The sequence below is a fragment of the Corvus cornix genome, chromosome 2 (assembly GCF_000738735.6).
Source record: "Corvus cornix cornix isolate S_Up_H32 chromosome 2, ASM73873v5, whole genome shotgun sequence".
Classification (NCBI taxonomy): Eukaryota; Metazoa; Chordata; class Aves; order Passeriformes; family Corvidae; genus Corvus; species Corvus cornix.
In genome coordinates, this window is record NC_046333.1 from 8,244,481 (window position 1) to 8,264,640 (window position 20,160).

At 37.9% G+C, this 20,160-nt stretch overlaps 1 protein-coding gene across 1 annotated transcript in view; it reads left to right on the forward strand.

Annotated features, from left to right (window-relative positions):
* The first annotated feature begins 11,168 nt into the window (after positions 1–11,168).
* Positions 11,169–20,160, forward strand: part of RNF32 (ring finger protein 32) — a 31,191-nt gene continuing 22,199 nt past the window's right edge. Inside the window, 1 exon segment of the mRNA XM_020584253.2 lies at positions 11,169–11,228. Within this exon segment, the coding sequence (XP_020439842.2) occupies positions 11,169–11,228 (60 nt within the window).

Consider the following 20,160-nt stretch of genomic DNA (forward strand, 5'->3'; position numbering starts at 1 on the left):
CAAGTTTGATGACACCAGCCTTTTTACTGATGAAATCCCCATCATTTTCCCTAGCAGAGCCCTCATACCCAGACTCTGAAGTTTCTCCACTTTCTACATCTCCATTTGTGTCTTCTGTTGCCATCCTCACTGCTAAGACTCAATTTCCTATTTTTCCATAACACATTCTCACTCTCCCTTCCAGCTCAGCTGCACTTGAAACTCAGCTCTCTATGGCTCCTCTCTCTCAGTGTATCTCCTCCAATCTCCCACATCCATGTTTCTTCTTTCTTTCAAAGCTTTCTTTCAAAGCCACATCTCTACTTTCATCTCCTCCTACACTCCTTAGCTCTGGCAAATCCATCCCTTTCACCACCTTTCATGTATATTCCTTACTTTGCGCCACCCAATTTGTTTGGAACAAACTCAATTATCTATCAAATTCTCTCACTCTCCTTCCTCATCTGTGGGATACAAACTTCACCTTTCTAGACATATAAGGCACTCAGGTTGACATGAGTGTGTAAATTCATGGACATCACATAACATGCCATTGATGTTTGGGAAAGTATTTATGGCTGATGAGGCCTTAAAGAAGGTAAATCACAAAGTCCTGTTTCAAGAAGTCTTGATCTTCATGATAAAACCAAATCGAAGAAGTAATCAATCCTACTTCTAAACACATGAATGGAGTCCCTTATAATCCCTGCAACATTTAAAACCAGATACATTTAAAATTTGTTTCCATAAATAATCCTTTATCAGACCCAAACATTGTACCAACTCATGTTTGTAAAAATGAACATCTAATTCTCCCCAGAAATTTACTCTTGGGGATCCAAAAAATGCTTCTGGTATGCCAAACTCATTGAGCACATCATACTTGCTAGATTTCTTTAGCTTTCTGCAAGCATCATGCTATGTGGTAATACCAAATGTTGTCCTAAGGGTTTGACATTGATTCAGATCTCAGGGCTTTGATTGCCATCCAGATAAAAAGCATTTTGTAAGTATGCCAAATTAATAAAAATGTCTCCTTGATACAATTCACCTGGCCTTGCATTACCTGTCTGTACCCATCTACACCAGAAGAACAATGTAATTTCAATTCTGAAATTCCAGAGAGAGTTCGAAAGACCTTTCACTCCACTTAAGAATACTCATTTATCTCTAGTACATAAAGCCCATAAAATTAGGGTAAGAAGCAGCTCCTCTGCTGTAACCCGAGTCTGTCTATGCAAGCAATGTTTTGTTTTCTACTAATCCTAATTGTAATCACGTTGCAGGTTCAATCTATCTGCAGAATATGGCTTTTTCTTACTGTTACGCTTTAACAATTCATGTTTACTCAGCTCAGACTAAACTTGGATTTTGCACAAGAGAACTTCTATATTTTTATTTAAAACAAGAATGTGCTCTAGAAGGTAAGTACTTGAATTACAATCTTTGTCTCTTAAGACATGTCCCAGTATTTATTCTAAGAAAGGAAAAAGATTTCATAGGAAAATGTAAATACAGCAAAACACATTAGAATGCTCTAACTACAAAAGGAAACAAAGGTGACTGCAAGTTAAGGAATAATAGGGTAACACCACTCAATCCTAAAATGTATCTGCAGAGGAAGTAAGTCTAAAGCCAATGTGGTTTATTTTAAAGGGTGGAAGGAGGAGGGAATGAAACAGATTTCAAAGGCACAGAAAATTCCACACCATAAAATCAGTCGAAATAAAAAGTTTGGATGAATCTGGATGTGCCATGAAAAATCTAAAATCTCTTTAGTTCATGAGTGGATTAAATATCTAGATCACCGGTGTAGATGTAAATTAGTAAAGCCATAAACCCTGTAATTCTACAATGGCCTCATCCCTGAAACTCCACAGAATGAATTGAAGCAACAATAAAGCACTGCCAGAACTGACACCAAATTTCTTCCAAAAACAAAAGTTCTGATATTATAGGGTACATCACCTGTATCTCAAACACATTCTTGAAATATCATAAGTAGACATCATCATGCCATCCAGTCAAATTCTTTCTCCTTTTCCAGGTGTAGCTTACAACTGGAATATCTGAGTTTTGGCCCCATAATTTCCACAGAAAATCTTATCTAGAATCAAGCAACTTCCTTCTATTCAACAAAAATCCCCTATAAAATATGTAGCCAAAGATAATGCTATCAACCTTGTGTGCTGGTAGTCTGGTATAAATCTTACCCTGTATAATGGAGAAACAGTGGCATGTTGTCAGGCTACTGCTCGCTATTGTAGATACAAATCTACTTCAACTTCCAGCTCATTCCCAACACTCATTACCATACGAAATTGCAAATGTTATGTAGCTCTATGTGCACAGCAGATAATCTTCTAATAATATTATTAATGTGTTGATATTAATAATATTGGCGTATGGTCAGAAACACCTGGTTGCAAAAATCACATGCTCTCCTTCTGATGGCAAAAGATAAAAGTCTGCTTTTGAACGGGGAGGATGGCAACTTGAATGGAATGCTGATCTCCTTTCATAGAGTGCCAAACTTATCTACTATCAGCTCCAGAGTTTCACTAAATATCGGCCAGTCCCACTTCTAAGAACACCTCTGCCTCTTCTTGGAGAATGTTCTCCAGTTATGCTGCAGTCAACAGAAATCAATAAATTCTATTTTCATATGCATAGCTTTTCCTAAGTCTCGCCAAATCAATGTTAGTATTCAACTAATTTTATTCTTTCAGTAGGCTTTGGAGTCACCCTATATTTTATTTATTTTTAGACAAATATTCACTGCTACCAAAGATCTAGAATAGGCTAATACTCTAACACTATTACAAATGACTTATAATGACATCTCAGCTGACACTTAGACTGGAGATGCCAGTGTGAGCTGACATAATCTACTGCATTATACTGCATTATACCCTTTTATAAATTGAGCACACTCCACTCTTATTTCCTCACAGTTTGTAATGGGAGGTGGCTCCAGAACTTTACCTGCTCTTTCTGATACAAATATTGTTCACGTTGCCAGCCTTACTCACGGATGATTAAACCCATTTGCTTTAATGTCAACATCTTCCAGCTTCACCAGCACCAGGGTTTTTCCTCCCTTGCTAGGTGTACAGAGCAGACATACACACTTACAGCACAGCGTTTGCTAAGCTAAACCACCCCAGGCTTTAACAGTGCTTTTTGGGATGACATCAATAGTCTTTATCACTACTGGAAACACAGTGCCTGAGACTTTCTATTTGCCTTCTCTGCAGTCACTTGGGTGAATCACTGTCATCCTGTTGTTAGCTACCAGACTCCAGACTTTCTACCCTCTTTGTCATTTTGTGTGGGCGAGCTTCCAGATTACAGCAATTTGTCTTTTTATTAACTTTTCTTCATATTACGATGTTTTATTTAATTTTTTTCTCTTCCTTCTTATATGCCCAGCTAAGATATCTATATACCACCATCCAGTATATCCTTTCTTTTATAAGACATGAGCTCTCACCTTCACTCTTAATCACTGGAAGCTCTCCATTCTTTGGCGTAACTGAGGAAGTTCATTATTAGTTCAAAATTTACATCCTGGGCCAAAAGGAAGACAGGATTTCTTTCTGCTGAGAGGATATGAGAAACAGAGAAGCAGGAAAAATCATATGAAAAAGCTGATTATCTTCAGAAAGACAACCTAATTCTTGTATTTGGGGATTTAAATCTGGTGTCTAGAGAAAGATACTGAGAGCTGCACTTTGATTGGGAGGGAAAGAATGCCTAAAGCAACAATGAGACTCAACATTGAGGTTACCATGGCCTTGCATGTACTACTGCTGAGATAGTGTACACAAGGCAGTTCCAGACTCTTCTCAGTGGTATCCAAGAAAACAAGGGATACAAGCAAGGAATTAAACTTATACATAAGAAAAAGGTTTTACCTTGTAGGGGTGACTGAACACTACAATAGGTTGCCCAGAGATGTTGTGGAGTCTCTATCCATGGATATATTCAAAACCCAACTAGACATGGCCCTGAGTAACTTGCTGTGGCTGACTCTGCTTTGAGCAGGAGGGGCTGGACTAGACAAATTCCAGAGGTACCTTCCAACCTCAGTCATTCTGTGGTTCTCTATAACTGGGAAGGTAAATTGAAATCTACACAGGACTCAATTTTTGACCGAATTTTGCTCCACAATAGAAATCTCATGGCCAGAGTTCCACAAAGTCATTAAGTCCCTGCTTCTCAAAAATCTTCATCTTTCACTTCCCCATCCTGAAAAGCCTATCTTTGGAAGGTTCAAACCCATCTTGTTTCTTAGGTGCCCTTTTATTCTCATGTCACGGTCTCTGAAATGCAGATCTCAGAGCCTATTACATGTAACTGCAGCACTAACATACACACCTCACTCCTGAGCTGGGATCAGCTCTTGCTGTCAGCTTGGAGGTGACCCTTTCTCAGTGAATCCCTGCTGGTTTCCACAGCTGTTTGCTCCTGCCCTGCATAACTCACCCAGTGTTGCCACTCTAAGTAGTGTTTGATAAAGGTCACCTTTCCTACACAGGAAGCATTTCATTTCCTTCCCTTCCACCAACAGAGGGCCCAGTCCCAAACCCACTAGAGAAGAGTCCATATAAATCAAACGGCCACTTAAGTCTCTCACTCACTGCAATCAAGAAAAGAGACAAGTCACACCTATAGGAAAGAACAAACTTGGTGTTCACCTCGTCTAGTTTCACACGAGGCATCTAGTCCAATAGAGGTCTGTAGGCTTCATCCACAGACACAGGAGGACACAGTAGTAAACAGGACACAGCAGCACTTCACAAGAGGATTCAATTCATCTCTAAGACAGGAGGCACAAGTCACCCTTCCCCCTTCACTCTATTGCACCTAAACAAGAATTTCAGGCAGCAAATCAGGTGAGCCAAAGCCCATGGCATTCCCTCCACAGCACCTTTGTCCATTTCCTCATTCATATAACCACTATTCCCCTCTCCCCAGTCAAATGCAAGTCCATTTGAATTTGCTTTCTCTATGTCTGCCGACTTAGTAAATCAAATCCATTGTAAGGCACAAAAGCAAAGGCTTTCTTCAAATCCAAATAAATTATGTTCAGTGTTTCAGGATTGCCTCCCAATCTGCTAGTGTATATAATGCATTTAAATGAAACGTATGCATATGAATGGTGATTGCTCCTTATTGAAACGCACATCTCTAAACACCCTGTAATCTTGTTTCTTACCAGTGTCTCCCAGAAATTATTCCAGCATAAAAGGCTTTCTTCTTCATCCTCATACCAGTTTTAAAGCCATAAAACACAAACTGTTACTCAAGCTCTTATATTGTCATTATATTTATTATTTATTCCCTTTGCTCACATACACATTTATAAGTGTTTTCCAAATATATAAAGGAAATTCTCAAGACTGGAATTTGCACAAAGGTTAGGAAAACAAGCGATATATGAAAGACAGAAAGTCTCCTAATATTGTGTCAAAAATTGGTAATTATTTAGAGACCTCATCTGATGCTTATTGCCAAGAGTAGGAGACTTTTTCTTTCAGCAGTGATTTTTTTGCAGCCTGAATTTCTTTCCCATCAGTCAGTCCCCCAGAACCATCTGATCTCTTAAATGAGCAAAGTAAATGAGTTCTCTTCTCCCTGCCTGTGTCTTATGTGCTCTGATTCCGTGTTCTGAATGACTCAAAGAGGCATTAAAATCTGGACACATTGTCTCAAAAAAATGTATAAAGGCTTCCCTAGAAGATTTCTAGCATACCTGCATTTTCACTGAGTCTCAACTGCTGTCAAATTACATTTCTTCCAATTTGCCTACTAGGAAGTAAATTTCACAATCAAAATGACTTTAAAAACCTAAACTTCATTTCCCAGATGACCAAGATACTTCAGATTCAAATCACATTGAAAACCTTCTACCTGCCTAAATTTCTTTTGAAAACTGACTGCTTCATAGCCGTTTCCCAAAGAAACCTACACTCCCCCTGTTAAATTACAGGTCTGACTATTTATTTTCTTTCAAGTGGAAAGGTGACATTTTTTTCAGAAAACAGAGATTTCATCACCAGGAAAATAAAATAATTTTGTAGAATGACATCATTTAAAATACACTAGTTGCAGTATGATTCGCGAGTGAACGGGTGATGAAAGAAATGCATTTCTTCCTGCCAAAACTAACAGCTGTATTATTAAAAATATTGATAGGATTGTGCAAAAAAATCCAGTCAGATTACTATTGTGAAAAAGTACCTCATCTGCTGCTTCTTTTTAATACAGTAGCAAATATACTGCCTGGTTTGGCTTCATGCCAAGATTAATTTTAAATTGGACCTCATGAAATATTTATGAGGTCCAATTTAATGGGATTGCTTTCTCTGGCATTAAGCCTGTGTGGATAGCATCTTAAACACTGATATTTTTAAGAGAACCTCAAGACACACACACAAAAATATCCTTGGGTATTAATAGGCTTATTAATAAATTGTTTAACATTGTGACAGTCTGTTAGAAGTATTTTGACAGGCCCTTTGTTGTGAATCTTTACCTGCTTTTCTCTGAGCCCGCACTTCGCACTCTGTCAAACAAACGCTGCTTAGCATTTAGCTAAATGGTAAATCATCATTAGTTAGAAACAAGCTGAAGTAAGCCTGAGTAAAGAGCTAATCACCCTTAGGTAGGCTTCCTGGGGAACTGACAATGCTCAGAAAGCTACAGACACCACTCAGCTCCTCTGTGGCTTTCTTGACTCACCGAGACACCATTTACCTTTGGTTTCTAATTACATTTAATAGTTCAATAAAAACACTATATTGAGACACACATACTTACAAAAACCCTCAGTGTTTCGTACAAAGAAAACATGCTGAATAATTGATAAATCATTTTCCTTCCCTTTTTCAATTAAGAGCATGGGCCTAATCTCTAGAGCAAATTATTTCAACTGCATTTGAACCCATTTCTAAATAGCTGCTTCACTGCTTCTCCTCAGTGTTCACAGTGGACCTTCAGCAATCAAAGACCACGAATGGAGTGTAGTGCTAAAGCCAGTACAAACCACAGCCAAATTTTACCTCAGCCTGTTACTACTAGACAGCACCATTGATGTGTGACGCCTGTTAAATGTGAAAACAATACTGCTGATACCAAATGCCCCCTAACTCTATGGATCAGCTCTGCAAGCTGCAGCACGGTTCCCTGAGTACAGAACCAAGTGGGTAATGGAGCACAGAACCTCTCTCTTTCCTACAGAGGGCTTTGGGAGGCCTGACCAAACAGAGGCTTGTCTGGAGTGGAGGGCAGTCGTGTTCTGCACCACAAAACAGAAAACATATTCCTGTGCTTCCCAGCATGACCCCTTTAGAAGGGCCACAGACAGCTTACATGCCTTGGGAGAAAACAACTAACATGAGACAATCAGAAAAAAGAGATTGTCCATCTGACCTGCTTGCTTCAACAAACCTTTGCAAAAAATAAAGGCTGCTTGCCAGAAAGGTAAAAAGTATCAGGCAAGCAGGAGTGAGTAGCACACAATTCAAAAATGAAAGAGTGGGGAGAGAAATCACATCAAATTATGTGTTTGGGTAACTAGAAGTCAGTAGCAAAAAGATACACCTTTCCATATGGGTGCCCTCTGATTTTAGAGCAGTAATTGACAGTCACAGAGTGAGACATGACATTGCAAAACATGCCTCAGTTTATTTGTAGTGCAGCTAGATATATTCCCACTTAAACCCCATATCCATATCACCAATACTGCATCCAAGGAGGCAGGAAGTTGGCTTCACCATTTGCCTTCCCAGGACCCAACATGCTCAACAATGAGAGCCCTTTAACAAAAATAGAGCCACGTTACCAGGAGTTTGGAACTAAATATAAAAAGATAATGATCTAAATAATGAAACTACAAGGGAGTTTTAGGAAGGCAGATTGTAATTAGCCAACTGGAATTTAGCCAGGACACCACAGCTAACACCTCTGTGACCTTCAATCAACACTCTTTTAATATGCATGAAGTTGAGTTTCTTTATCATTAATAAACTGAATGAAAATTCAATTGGAGCAAATACTCCATTGGTTGATTTTCATCATTACAGAGCTGCTGGGATGATGAAATTCTTGGGGGAAAAAATGGTGAATAGTCAGTCTTAAATGCACAGCGAGCTAGCATTCTGTCCCCTTTCCAATACTTCTGATGCTTGACAGCTGTTGGATGTGCACAGAAAATACTTTCACACTCATATCTGGGGGGTGTAAGCAAGATATTTCGGATGTCTTCCTGGCGAAAACCAAACCACCCAAATTCCCATTGTAGTCAGTCAGATGGAAGAAGAATCTGTAGAAGGATACCTGGAATTCCCTTTCACACTCCTATGAGGCCACCTTAGGACTTGGTATATTTTCTGAATCACATGCTGCACCCATCCACTTTATTGAGGCATAAAAGTACCAGGTCAGAACAGCACAAAACCTGCTCATTTTGTTGTTCCCACACAGATCCACAGTCCCAGCATTAAAGAAAAGCTAATCACAGAAAAGCCATGATTCACAGGCAGCCATTTCAAATGAAGGAATCCCACCCCACACAAAGCAGCTCTATGGAATAAAAACTTTGAACCAGCTACCCTTGTTTAGGAGTGTTGATAGCAAGATTAATTATCCTTCTGTTGAGAGGCAGAACCTGCCACAATGATGTGTCACCAGCACTTACTGAGCAAGGATGTATTCATCACAAGTGACAAGACTGCAGAGAAGTGAAATTCTTGTTTAATATGTGTCTGTATGCTAATGCAGTTTGAAAACAAAGTTCTCAAAAGCTGGAGGAGAAGAAAAAAGAGAAGAAAAAAGAAAAGGAAGAAGAAAAATGCTTTAGCCAAAGTAAACGACAGGAAGAAGTAAAGCAATTTAATTTTTTTACTCATTTTACAGACCTTTTGAGATTTAATCTGCACAGCCATTAGGGATTTAAAGAGGACTGATGTTTAACTTGTTTGCCCATTTGACTTAAGACAAATCCATCTGACAACAACAAAGCACTTTCTTTGTCTTCACCACCACTTAATTTAAAGGGGACATGTTTACTAACAGCTTAATCTGTTTAATACAAATAGTCTTTTACATTCTTTTATCTTGTCCAAAAAAATAAGAAAAAATACCAAAACAAACTTTCAGAAACCATTTGGTCCCTTCCAAAGCCCAAAGCCGGACACCATGGAACATGATATCGATAAAATATCTTAGCTGTACAAACACACTGAACAATTTAAATCTTCTTTATAAAAGCAGGAAAAATACATTATTTTTAAAGTGTCTGTTGAACACTATACGCTTTTATTTGTGAATAAAGCTGTTGATCTGCAGGAGTTCTATGTCAAATGCACGTATTTATTTCATAGAGCTGCATGCACAAAATTTTAGTCATGAGGATTAATGTCAAAGAGCATAATAACCACAACATCTCTCAATGTCACACTATTTCTAAAAACTACTCAGGAGAGTTCAGTGGTCTTTTTTCAATGCACATATAGGCTTGAACTGCACATGGAATGCCCCTTTTTCTAGTATATTCTCTTCCATCACCACCAGTGTCACTTGATTGTTTAATGCTAATAAAAATGGAAAATGTCTTATTCTGTAAAAGTGTTAACCACCTGCTGGTCAGGTTTATTCTTTTCTGATTGCATTTTCTCATCTTTGCTGCTGATATTAATTGCAATCCAGCAAAAAAATAGAGTAATGAGAATCAACAGATTCCAATAGTCTTAATTCTGGGGCTGTCTGCTGTACCATCCCAAATAAATGATTCAGCCCCAAGCCAGTGTAACATGTGGGCACATACCTAAGAACAATCATTCATAATAAAGATGCACTTTATTGCCTTATTGCATTGAAGCCTTGCTTTCCTCTGCGTTTCAATTTCTCCATCTGCAAAATGCACTAAGAGCAATTCCAGCAAAAAGGTATTTGTAAAAAACAAAGTAATATTCCTGTCACTTTGCCTGAGAACTTTTTTCAGGTAGTGCCAAACTATCCTGTAAGATGCCAAAGATTAAATTTTGTGGTTTGCATTTAAAATTATTAGTCCACAGAATTCAGAGCCTTGCAGAACACTGTAGATGTACCGTGTTACCATCAGCTCTCCTTGTGTTTCAAAACTTCTAGCAGCATCCATCTTTCCTCTTCTTTAAATATGAAGGAGAAAATATATGTCTGCAAAATGTATTCAGGGCTTAGCATTTTTAATAGAAGGCAGTATAAAAATTGTGTACTGTTTTACTTAATACGTCAGTGTCGCTTCAGGAATTAGACAGTTATTAAAATAAAGCCTTTTATCTTCAGATTCAGAAAGGAATGTAACATAAAGACACCTCTGTCAAAATACTCATAGTGACTACACTCATGAGTAAACTCAGCCATACAAAAGCTAAGTGATTATTAGTCCCTGGTTAAACAAGGAGCTCGTGGAAGAAATGGGAACAAGCCAATACTAAGCATTTACATAGGCCTTTTCACACAAGAATTTAAAACATTTTAAAAAGAAAACAACAACAAAAAAAGCGGCACTTGATTCCTGAAGCTCAGTCTTCTGCCATATCTACTACACATCAATCTTCTCCAGAAAATGTTGGTTTTAGCATTTGTTTTGTTACGCGTATTTTCACTCTGCCTCTGTATCAGGTAGGCTGAGTAAACTGCAATTTTAGACTGACATGCATGCTTTTGAAATCAGACAAATAGTTGAATTTCACTGTGGTGGCTTCTATAAAACCCAATTACACCCCATCCTGTAAAAACAATCTTTGATAGCAGTAATAAAAATCATATGACAATAATTGTATTTTCACGTTAATGGCAAAATAAAGAGCTGCTAGAAGGTAGTCTTTATCAGCCTAACAGCTATGCTATATTTTTAAAAGACCATGGCCACAGAATAGGTTAGATTTTCAGAGGTTTATCTGAAAATTTCCCCTTAAATGATTATTTAAGATTTTAAGTGGTTTAGGAGGAAGGCTGTCTTTTTATTTCATGTTTTTATGGCACTGTATCCTATCTGTCAAAATTATAGAAATAATGAAAAAAATCCTGGCAATATTTTCATTAATATTGTGTTCATTGATTGATGGACACCTCTAGCTTGGTCTCAGAAATCTTACCATTTTAATCAGACATAGCATCTTTAAAAAACAAACCAGAACATGGCGCCTCAAGGCATTTGTGAGGATCTTGTGAGGCAAGACCGAGGGATCCACTTGGCTGTAGGTGTAAAATGTGCATCCCAACTTTACAGACCTCTTTTGAAAGCCTCACTGGGCTATTTTTGAAAGCATGAAGATACTAACTGAGAAGCTGTCTTTCTCTTTAGCTGCAAAAGTATACACAGGGGGTAATTAAATCGCAATTAACTTCTAACCACCTTGTCTCTCAACAAAGTGATTCTCTCCTGTGGGAAAGGAGAAAGTAAATGGGATTTGGAGGTGTGGTGTACTTCCCTCTCTGCTTTCCCAGAGCTGATGAATGCCTACTCCAGCTGGAAAAATATAAACAGCTCCAGTGAATCACAGAAGTTTGGACATCTTGCTTGGTTACTTGATGCCAGATATCTGATAATCTGACACTCACTAATCCCCCATGTACATGGCATTTTTGGAGTAAGACAGAGTATGAATAGTTGATTAGTGAAGACAGGGACTTTAATTAACCTAACTTTGTGGGGATTTACAGATTTAGACTGTGCAAGTGGTGGCATTTAAATTTTCTGCCTTATCTCTCTTCACATTTTCATGCATATAAACAGTAAGGACAGCCTTGGGTGTCCTCCTTTTTCAGAGGAAGGCCAAAAAAGGTTCCTTGGAGGCAAACTCGGTTAAGGAAAATAGACCAAATAAAGAAAAAAATGAGGTTAAACATGAAGAATTCTCAAGTATGTAACTATACCAAAGGCATGGTAGCAATCAGGCATTTTCCAAACATGAGCTCTCCCAATGGCAGTGAAATGCTGGATGTCACACTGAGAAATGGGACATGTTTTATTGGGTTTTAATTAAGAATGATTGCTTCAGCTGTGCAGGCAAAAGAATATGCCAGAAGCAAGTGCAGGTGAAAGAAAACAGCTTTTTACTACAAATTTTTAGTGCAAGAATCTTCTATGCCTGTGTTGTCACTGTAATGTCTCACGATTACCCAAAATCAGTTGAAATTGGGCAGGTCTCTGCACAAGAGATGTCACCATAAGGAAAGCCCCCCTTACCACCAAGGTATCCCAAATCTGTGATGCATTTTGGTGTGTGCTGCTTCAGTTTCATTTGAAATGATACAACCTGCAAGACAACCAGTAAATCCGTTGTGGGAATTAAAAATTCTGCTTCTTTGAGAACAGTCCATCTTCTTCAGCTGTCATAGGGCCTGGAAGTTTTATGGCTGCATTTCTCGCTGCCTTTGGCCTTTATATTATTTCTTTATTTAGCGTTGAGAGTGAATATGGACAATTTATGGATCAAAGACTCTCAGATGCTCTCTAATGTGTCCAGGTAAGAAAAATTAAGACTGCCCAACCCTGTGACATGCAATAGAGGATTAGGCATTTGGTGGGATTGTATGGGTTGGAATTTGAAAAATTTCCAATTTCAGTGCATACCTTAGTGTGTCTGCATTCATTTCACATTCAAAATGTCCTCACAAATGTGTCTCACAAATTATTCCTATTTTTAAGAAGCTTTTCATTACTTTCAAAATCATTGCCACTGTAGTCAGAAACTATCAGAATCAAGAGTATACTGGTAAGAGTTTGGGTAAACATTATTCATTTATTCATGCCCTTTGCATCAAGAACCAAGTATCCCCTATACAGGCAAATGCTGTATGTTTAATTTACATCAGCTGGCCTGAGCATCATAGCACAACCAGGCAATGTAAAGTTTGTTCACTGAAAAACAATGGAAAGTCAAAAATGCAGTTTGTTATTACAGCAAATAAAAGATAAATTACTTAAGACTTTTTCTTGTACACTTCTTTTTTTGCTAAAGGAGTCTGTCAGGACATAGGAGGGTGTTTACAAGTGTGGTGAACAAAGACCATAAAAATGGATGACAAAGAAAATAAACTTTTAATATACCAGGGCTCGCAGTCACAAGGATACTGAGAACTTTCAGCTCCTGATTTTGTCTCTAAAGGAATGGTTTGTTGAAGGTGTTGTGTGCAGGAGCACATTTTAGTTAATTGTGCTCACTGTAACTATCTATTGATGCCAGGGAGAGCTCCATTTTCAGATGCTTATTGAAGAATGTGATGCCAGGGCATCCAGAATAAGGTATGGAATCCTTTTACAGTTTTATAAGTAATTAAACATTGATTTATGGTAAGCCTTGTTTAATTGCAGGAAGAGCTGAGAAGGTACTGCAGAAAAGGTAAAATATTCACGTGAATTCCTGGTTTTATTATAAAAATGCAGAAGAGGAACTGTAGAGTCTAGCCATGCAGAATTTTATTTCGTTATCTCATTATCTTTTAGTCATGTTAGAAGCTAATCCAATTTTGATGCAACTCTGTAAATCTGACACAGGAAAAAATTCAAACTATTGTCTTAGTTTACATTTGTACCCTTTCTATTCTATTTCACAGCTCAATTTCTCCAACCAGCCTTCACCTCTCATGATGCACCAGCATGATTCCGTCTTACTGCACACTTGACAATTCATGGCTCAGGGAAGATTAAGAATAACAGGAGAGTTTGTCTCATTGAGGAAACTGGGAGGAAGAAATGCAAAGATTGTAATCACTAAAGCCTGCATAAGCATCTATTTACTTTTAAAAATCACATTTCCTTGTAATAGAGGAGAGAATTTTAATAGGTTATAATAGTGACAAAATAGGAGTATTTGATAAAACGCTAAAGTGAAATGCAAAAACCTATAATCCAAAAGGCATTTCTTTATCAAATGTGTGCAGGATAGCAATTGTCAGCAGATAACATTAGTAGTTAAACCCAACCATCTGTTTAAGCCAGGTCATGTCACTCAAAGTTTAGGGTCAAATAATGTTATAAAGTATCAGAGGTGATGAAGAGATGGACACAGATTAAAAGAAACAAATGGTAGAATGTGAGGTACAAGACGAATGCTGAAAAGAGGCACAGATATTAGGAATATGAAAATACACCACTGGCCTGATTCTCATTTGTATTATGGAGTCTTTATTCCTCTCTGTTTATTTAATGTGGCTTTGAATGAAAGAAAATTAAAAATCCATAACCCCACTGGATTTACTGGCATGACCTCATCTGCTTCAGTGCTGACAAGAATTTAAATCTTATTCTTCAATAAAATTAAATTATTTAACATTAAAACTGGTTAAATAGAGAAAAGGGAAAAAATAGCATTCATATTCCAAAAACTATTCAAACAAATTAGATTTCTAATTTTTTATTCTTCATTCACACATATTCACCTGAATTCATTTTCAGTTGCATGAATGGAGAATATTGCAAAGAGTCACACTTGATGTGAACGCCCTGGGATGGGCATCAACAGCTCAGTGACTCCATTCAAGAGCAAAACCATCATCAGGTAACCAATCCCAAAGTACCAATATATGCTACCAATATAATCAACTCTTCTTGGACAGATTCAGGTCGGGTTTTAGTTTGAGCTGCTTGAAATTTGAGTGATTTCAAATTTCTCACAGAGAATTGCATTGGTTTTGTCACAGGAATAGGTGTGTTTCAAAACAGCCTTTAAAAAACTAAACCCAGGTGAAAGAAAAATCATGTCATTTAGTTGGAAATATCAGGTGCAGACAAACAAGACTCATATTTTGCAGTGATAAATCCGAATATGAGATGTGTTAATATACAAGTCAGAGAGCAGAAATTCCCTGCACATACCGCCCTAACCAAACCTCTCTCATAAAGGAGGGAAATGGAAAAACAGTTTCCATCCTGACTTCCTCACATGAATCTCACTGTCAACAGAGTATCAACTGCTAATGAACGGTTCCTTCAGACTGCCTTGTACTTTACTCTGAGTCAAAGTATCATGACTGCTTTCACCTGCTCCTGCCAGGATAATCATCTGAAAGTTGATCAAACATATCTGAGCCTGTACAAGAGCAAGAACTGCTGGAGATGGATGCTGTCAGGTAGGAAGATGTCTTCACGCGCTGTTTGTTCTGCACTTGTCACCTCCGGATCACAGAACCTCTGTGTGCACCTTTCTTTTTTATTATGCCAACACTGCAGTCCAGCAGCTTTCATTCCTGAAAGCTTGATGAAAATACGTGATGATTTTTTGAAATATGAGAAGAAGCTGCTTATCTTTGGAAAGATGTTTTCTTTGATGCTGGTGTAAAAATGCATGGAATGCATCTAAACTCAATTAAGGAATATTTGTAGTATCACTTAACCTCTTGCAAATGCTTCCTAGCCAATTCTAAAGAGAGCTGACATTTTCTTTGAACAGAAGAAGAAAAGGATCAGGGAGATACATATTAAAACTTACTTCTTGTGGGAATATGGTCTGGGAAGTTTCTTCCCAGAAGAGAAAAGTTTTAGGGCTGCCAACAAAATGTATTATGTAACATCATGTAATTGCTTAAAGGTTGTGATGCCTTAAGAGGCCTCCCAGAAACAGAGACTGGTCAGGAGTAAAAGAATAAAATAGGTATTTATTTGAAAGGCCTTCAAAGGTACGCCCTGGGGAGCCAGAGGCTATTGCCAAAAATGGACCCCGAGATGGACAACAGGTCACAAGTTCTTCACACTTCTGTAGGTTTGGTTCATTTGCATATGAGGGTTAATTCTCCAATTAAAGCTTCAGTTCAATGATGTAATTTCCCCTCTGCTTGCCCCCCTAAGAGGCTCTTTGGTTTATACTTTTTGGGCCTAGGATGGTCTGGGTGATCTTGGAGAGCAGGCCTGGAGAGGCTTTGTTATGTCTACCTAGCACAAGAGAGCAGAAATTAACAGGCTACAAGAAACTTCAGAGTTACACACTAAGCTACAAGAAACCTCAGAGTTACACACTAAGCAGTACAGAATCAGGAAAACATAAAAGTTAAAACCTAGGCATCAGTTGGATATAGAAAACATTCATTACCCGAGAAAATTCCATCTAAAGGTGCTGAGCAGGTTGTAAAGACATCAAAATTTTTTTCTATTTCATTAAAGAATGTAACTACCAAGAAACACTGTACCCTAGTTCTTCTACTGCACAGATTTTTACCACTTCCAAATGACAACATAAAAAAGCATTTTCCCACCCATGGAGTCTTAGACTCAGATACTCAAGAAAAATTGGTGTGTTATTCAGAGGTGGCTTCCAGTTCATTCATTTGAGAATTTCATTACAGCAGGCAAACAGGAACATAGTGGCAAAGGTCTGATAAAGAGCAGACAGTGTTAGTAGGACGTAGCTGTAATACCAGCAAGTCTGAAGGAATACAGAGCTTGTCTTCTAAGGTGGCCATTCCAATCTAAAGTAAGTCACAAGATGATGCCAAGTGCTGTTACTATCTCACTATTCAAGTATTTTACATGCCTAAAGTTATTAACAGAAAACCAGCTTCTTTACCCTCAGCTCCCCCCATCAATACCTCTAGGAGACACACTGGTGGTCATACTTCAGCTCCTAAGGTCTCATGGTCCAGATTCTTACAGCCCAAACTCCATCTGAAGCTGAACTGCTGCTTGTTGCCTTTGGGTGTTCAAGGAATCTCAAATGACAGAGAGCACCAAACAAGTGGAGGTGAGGCTCTGTGAATCATGGATCTCCATGTCCAGATACATACTATGTCTCTCCAGGGCTGGTGTTTTTAACATAAAGCCTTGGAGGAAGAGGGAAGGGATAGTGCAGTGCAACGCACAGCATTTTGCACCCCAGCTCATTCAGCTGAGACTGACACCTCCAGGAAAGTAATTCCCAATGGGTATAAAAGCATAAATAAAAAGTAACAGAAGCTGAACTGGTTTGGGTGTTTAGATACAGCAAGAACAAGGAAAAGTGAGCATCAAAACACTTCAAATCTCAGCTGCATTCTTTCACTTACATGGATGATACAACTGTGACATCAATGGGCTCTTTTAAAAATGATAGTTAGCAAAGAAAATTGGAAAATAGTACAATTCTTTGACTGCTCCAAAAATGCTTCCAAAGGAAGGGTGTGTATTTATTCTGCCAGCAGAAGGATAAGGCTGAAGGTGACAGATGAGGAATTAAGCAGCCACTTGATAACATAAGCATTATGAAATACTATTCACAATGACCAGGTGTCAGCTGTCCTTGATTACCATTCAAGAATAGTAATGGAATTCTAGAATACTATGGACAATTTTCTCCACCACACTTCTGCTCATTAGAGAAAGGTGGTCAGGAATTAAATGAGTGGAGTTTAAGCTGGCAAACATCTGCTCAAACTAATGTGCATTGCCACAGTATCTACACACAGTCACTGCCCTGCACAAAACCATCCACAACCTGTCCTGACTGAAGTTTGCTCAGATACTCATGCCAAATACCCAAGTATTTGCCAGACTTCCTGGAAGGGATTTACAGCCCATACTCCCAGGACAATATCATTAGTACTGGCCATTATCTACTTTTTGTACAAAGGGTACAGGCTGTTGACCAAAGGCTATTGTATCATGAGATAAATTACTTCCTGGAATTCCCTGGATAAAGGCACTGAGAGGTAATGCAATACATAATGATCTCAGGTGGTCTTTAGACTAAGACTAAGCTTCCATAAGCAGGAGAAACTGGAATTTCCTACACTGTTTACTGAACGGGGGCATATTTTAGTAGTTCCCAATCAGTCTGCCTTTAGCATCAAAGAAGCAGCAGATCAGTGGGATTTGGAATTTTAAGTCCTGGTTCTTACAGGGCTTTGTTGCAAAAAAGGAGCAATCACACTTGCATATATCTCCTGGTTCCTCCTGAAAGAACATGGCAAGATAACTAATGAACACACTAAACCATAAGAAGAATCATGAGTTTTTCTAATTTGTTTCCTCCAAAATATTTTTTCAGTTTGTTTTGTTTCATTTGCACAGTGTTTCTTCATAAAGATTTATCAGAAGCAGAATGCCCACTTTTGCACTGTTCCAATTCACGTTGTAGGTGCTCTGCCCTCTCAACGTCCAAGCCTCTTGGTTTTGTTGTGTTATCTAAGTGACTCAGACTGGGAAGATCTGTCCCTCTGCAGGTTTTGGATCATCATGAACAAAATATTCTAGGTCACTTTGGTGTTTAAGCCTGAATCCAAATACATTGATACCTGATAAATACTTCACAGATGTTTAGGTATTGTACCCTGCCCTGGCTGGCATAAGGATATTATGTAATGAAGGAACAAAGATTCCTTCCATGTTGAGCTCTTACTTCTAGTTATAAATTGTATCTCTGTGGGAGATCAATAGATTTCTCTCCTTTCTCTTTTCTTCTTTCATTCTTCTGGTTCCTTCTCCCATGTAAACCTTTCCTTCTGTAATGCCTCCTTTTTCCATCCCCCTCAGAAAGAATGCTCAAATGCTTTTGACACAAGAATACAACATAAAAATAATGAAAATCCTTGAAAATAGGGGATCTTATTTACTGGTGGTGTGAAGAAGAAACAAAATCAGTGGGATATAAGCAGAAATAATTGACACACAGAATGGAAAAAAACAGTGTGGATTTGATAAACATCTATACTAAACAGACTTGCATGTAATTTGCCTGAGATTTAAGACCTTTTGATAGCCTAATCTAAAAGTTAAACATCCCAGGAACTAGGAAGAGATGTTGATTGGACAGGGAGGATATCAAAGAAAGAAGGCCCTTGCATATGGAGAAGTGTAGGCAAAGTGAAGTGATTGGCAGGTAACCACAAGAATCAATACAAGGACAGTTTCACTCAAACTGGACATAACATAAAATAAGAGCACATAGCATGGCAGAAGAGCTTAGCAAGAATGAAAATAAAGAAAAGGATGGAGCAGTATTAAGTTTGCTAGCAATAATTTTACAAGTGATCTGAACAAGCTAGGAAAGCATTTGGCTTCCTTATTGTAACCTGCATAAAAGCAGGTTAAAGAGACTTTTACAGCAGTAAAAACTAATAAAACAAAACACATTCTGTGCTACAAAACTTGGCAAGAAAGCTCCTCCTGATGAGCAAGTATAGTTTCATCTTTTGGATCTCTCCTGGCTGCTTAGGTCTCAGTGCTCAGCAACTCTTAAAGAGAGTTAGAGCAGCAGTAAAAACACAGAGATAATATTATAAATATAATAAATATAAATATCCTAATATTTACATACAAAGAAAAATCTCCATCTTCACTTAACCTTCTCAATGGGCATAAGAAAAACTTTCTCTGAATCTGTTTTGTTCTAGTACAAATCACCACTTAAAATACTCTTTCAATGACTGAATACAAGTAAATAAACAGCAAGTCAAATATTTTTCTCTAGCACTAGGTTTAAGAAGAGTATTATATCACTTTTCTTAAATAGCCACCTAAATACAAAAATTTTTCATTTCTTTACTTAAGAGAAATATCACAGTGAAAATATCTTTAACAATAGCATCCTTATTCCTTAGCAGTTAAAAAGTAAAGCCACCTTCTAGAGATCAGTAAGGAAAAATGACAATAATTTGAACTACAAGAAAATTCTACTATTGGAAGTGCTAAGAACACAACTGTGAAAATAAGCAATAAGCAAAATTTCCAGTTAAACACATTCAGAAGTGAAGTACACTGATCAGTTACAGTGTCAAACAAAAGCAAAAGAAAAAAAATGGGCAGTCTTCAATTTAGAAATTCAACCTTTTCTTACATTATTGCAAGCATTTTCAGGGAACTCATCATCTTACACCTGTTCTAGCAACAGCCTCAAACAATAAAGGTGTTATCTTTGGATTTCAAAACACCATTTAAAACAAAAAGACAACATAAAAATGCTTTTGATGATGCCAGAGGAAACAGAACTTATGTGTGCAAAGACTGGAGTTAATCAAAATAGGTATTTCTAAGATGGTTAGGAGGCACTACAAAAGCAATGAACAAAACTTTCTCACCAGCAGAAGATTATGGTTTACAGTAGAGAATGCAGTATCTACAGAGGGCAGCACTCTTAGAAAAGGCTGTCTCAGACTTCCCACTAAAATACCATCTTTGCAGGAGTTCACAGCTTCCTCAAACTGTAATGATTTGGGCTG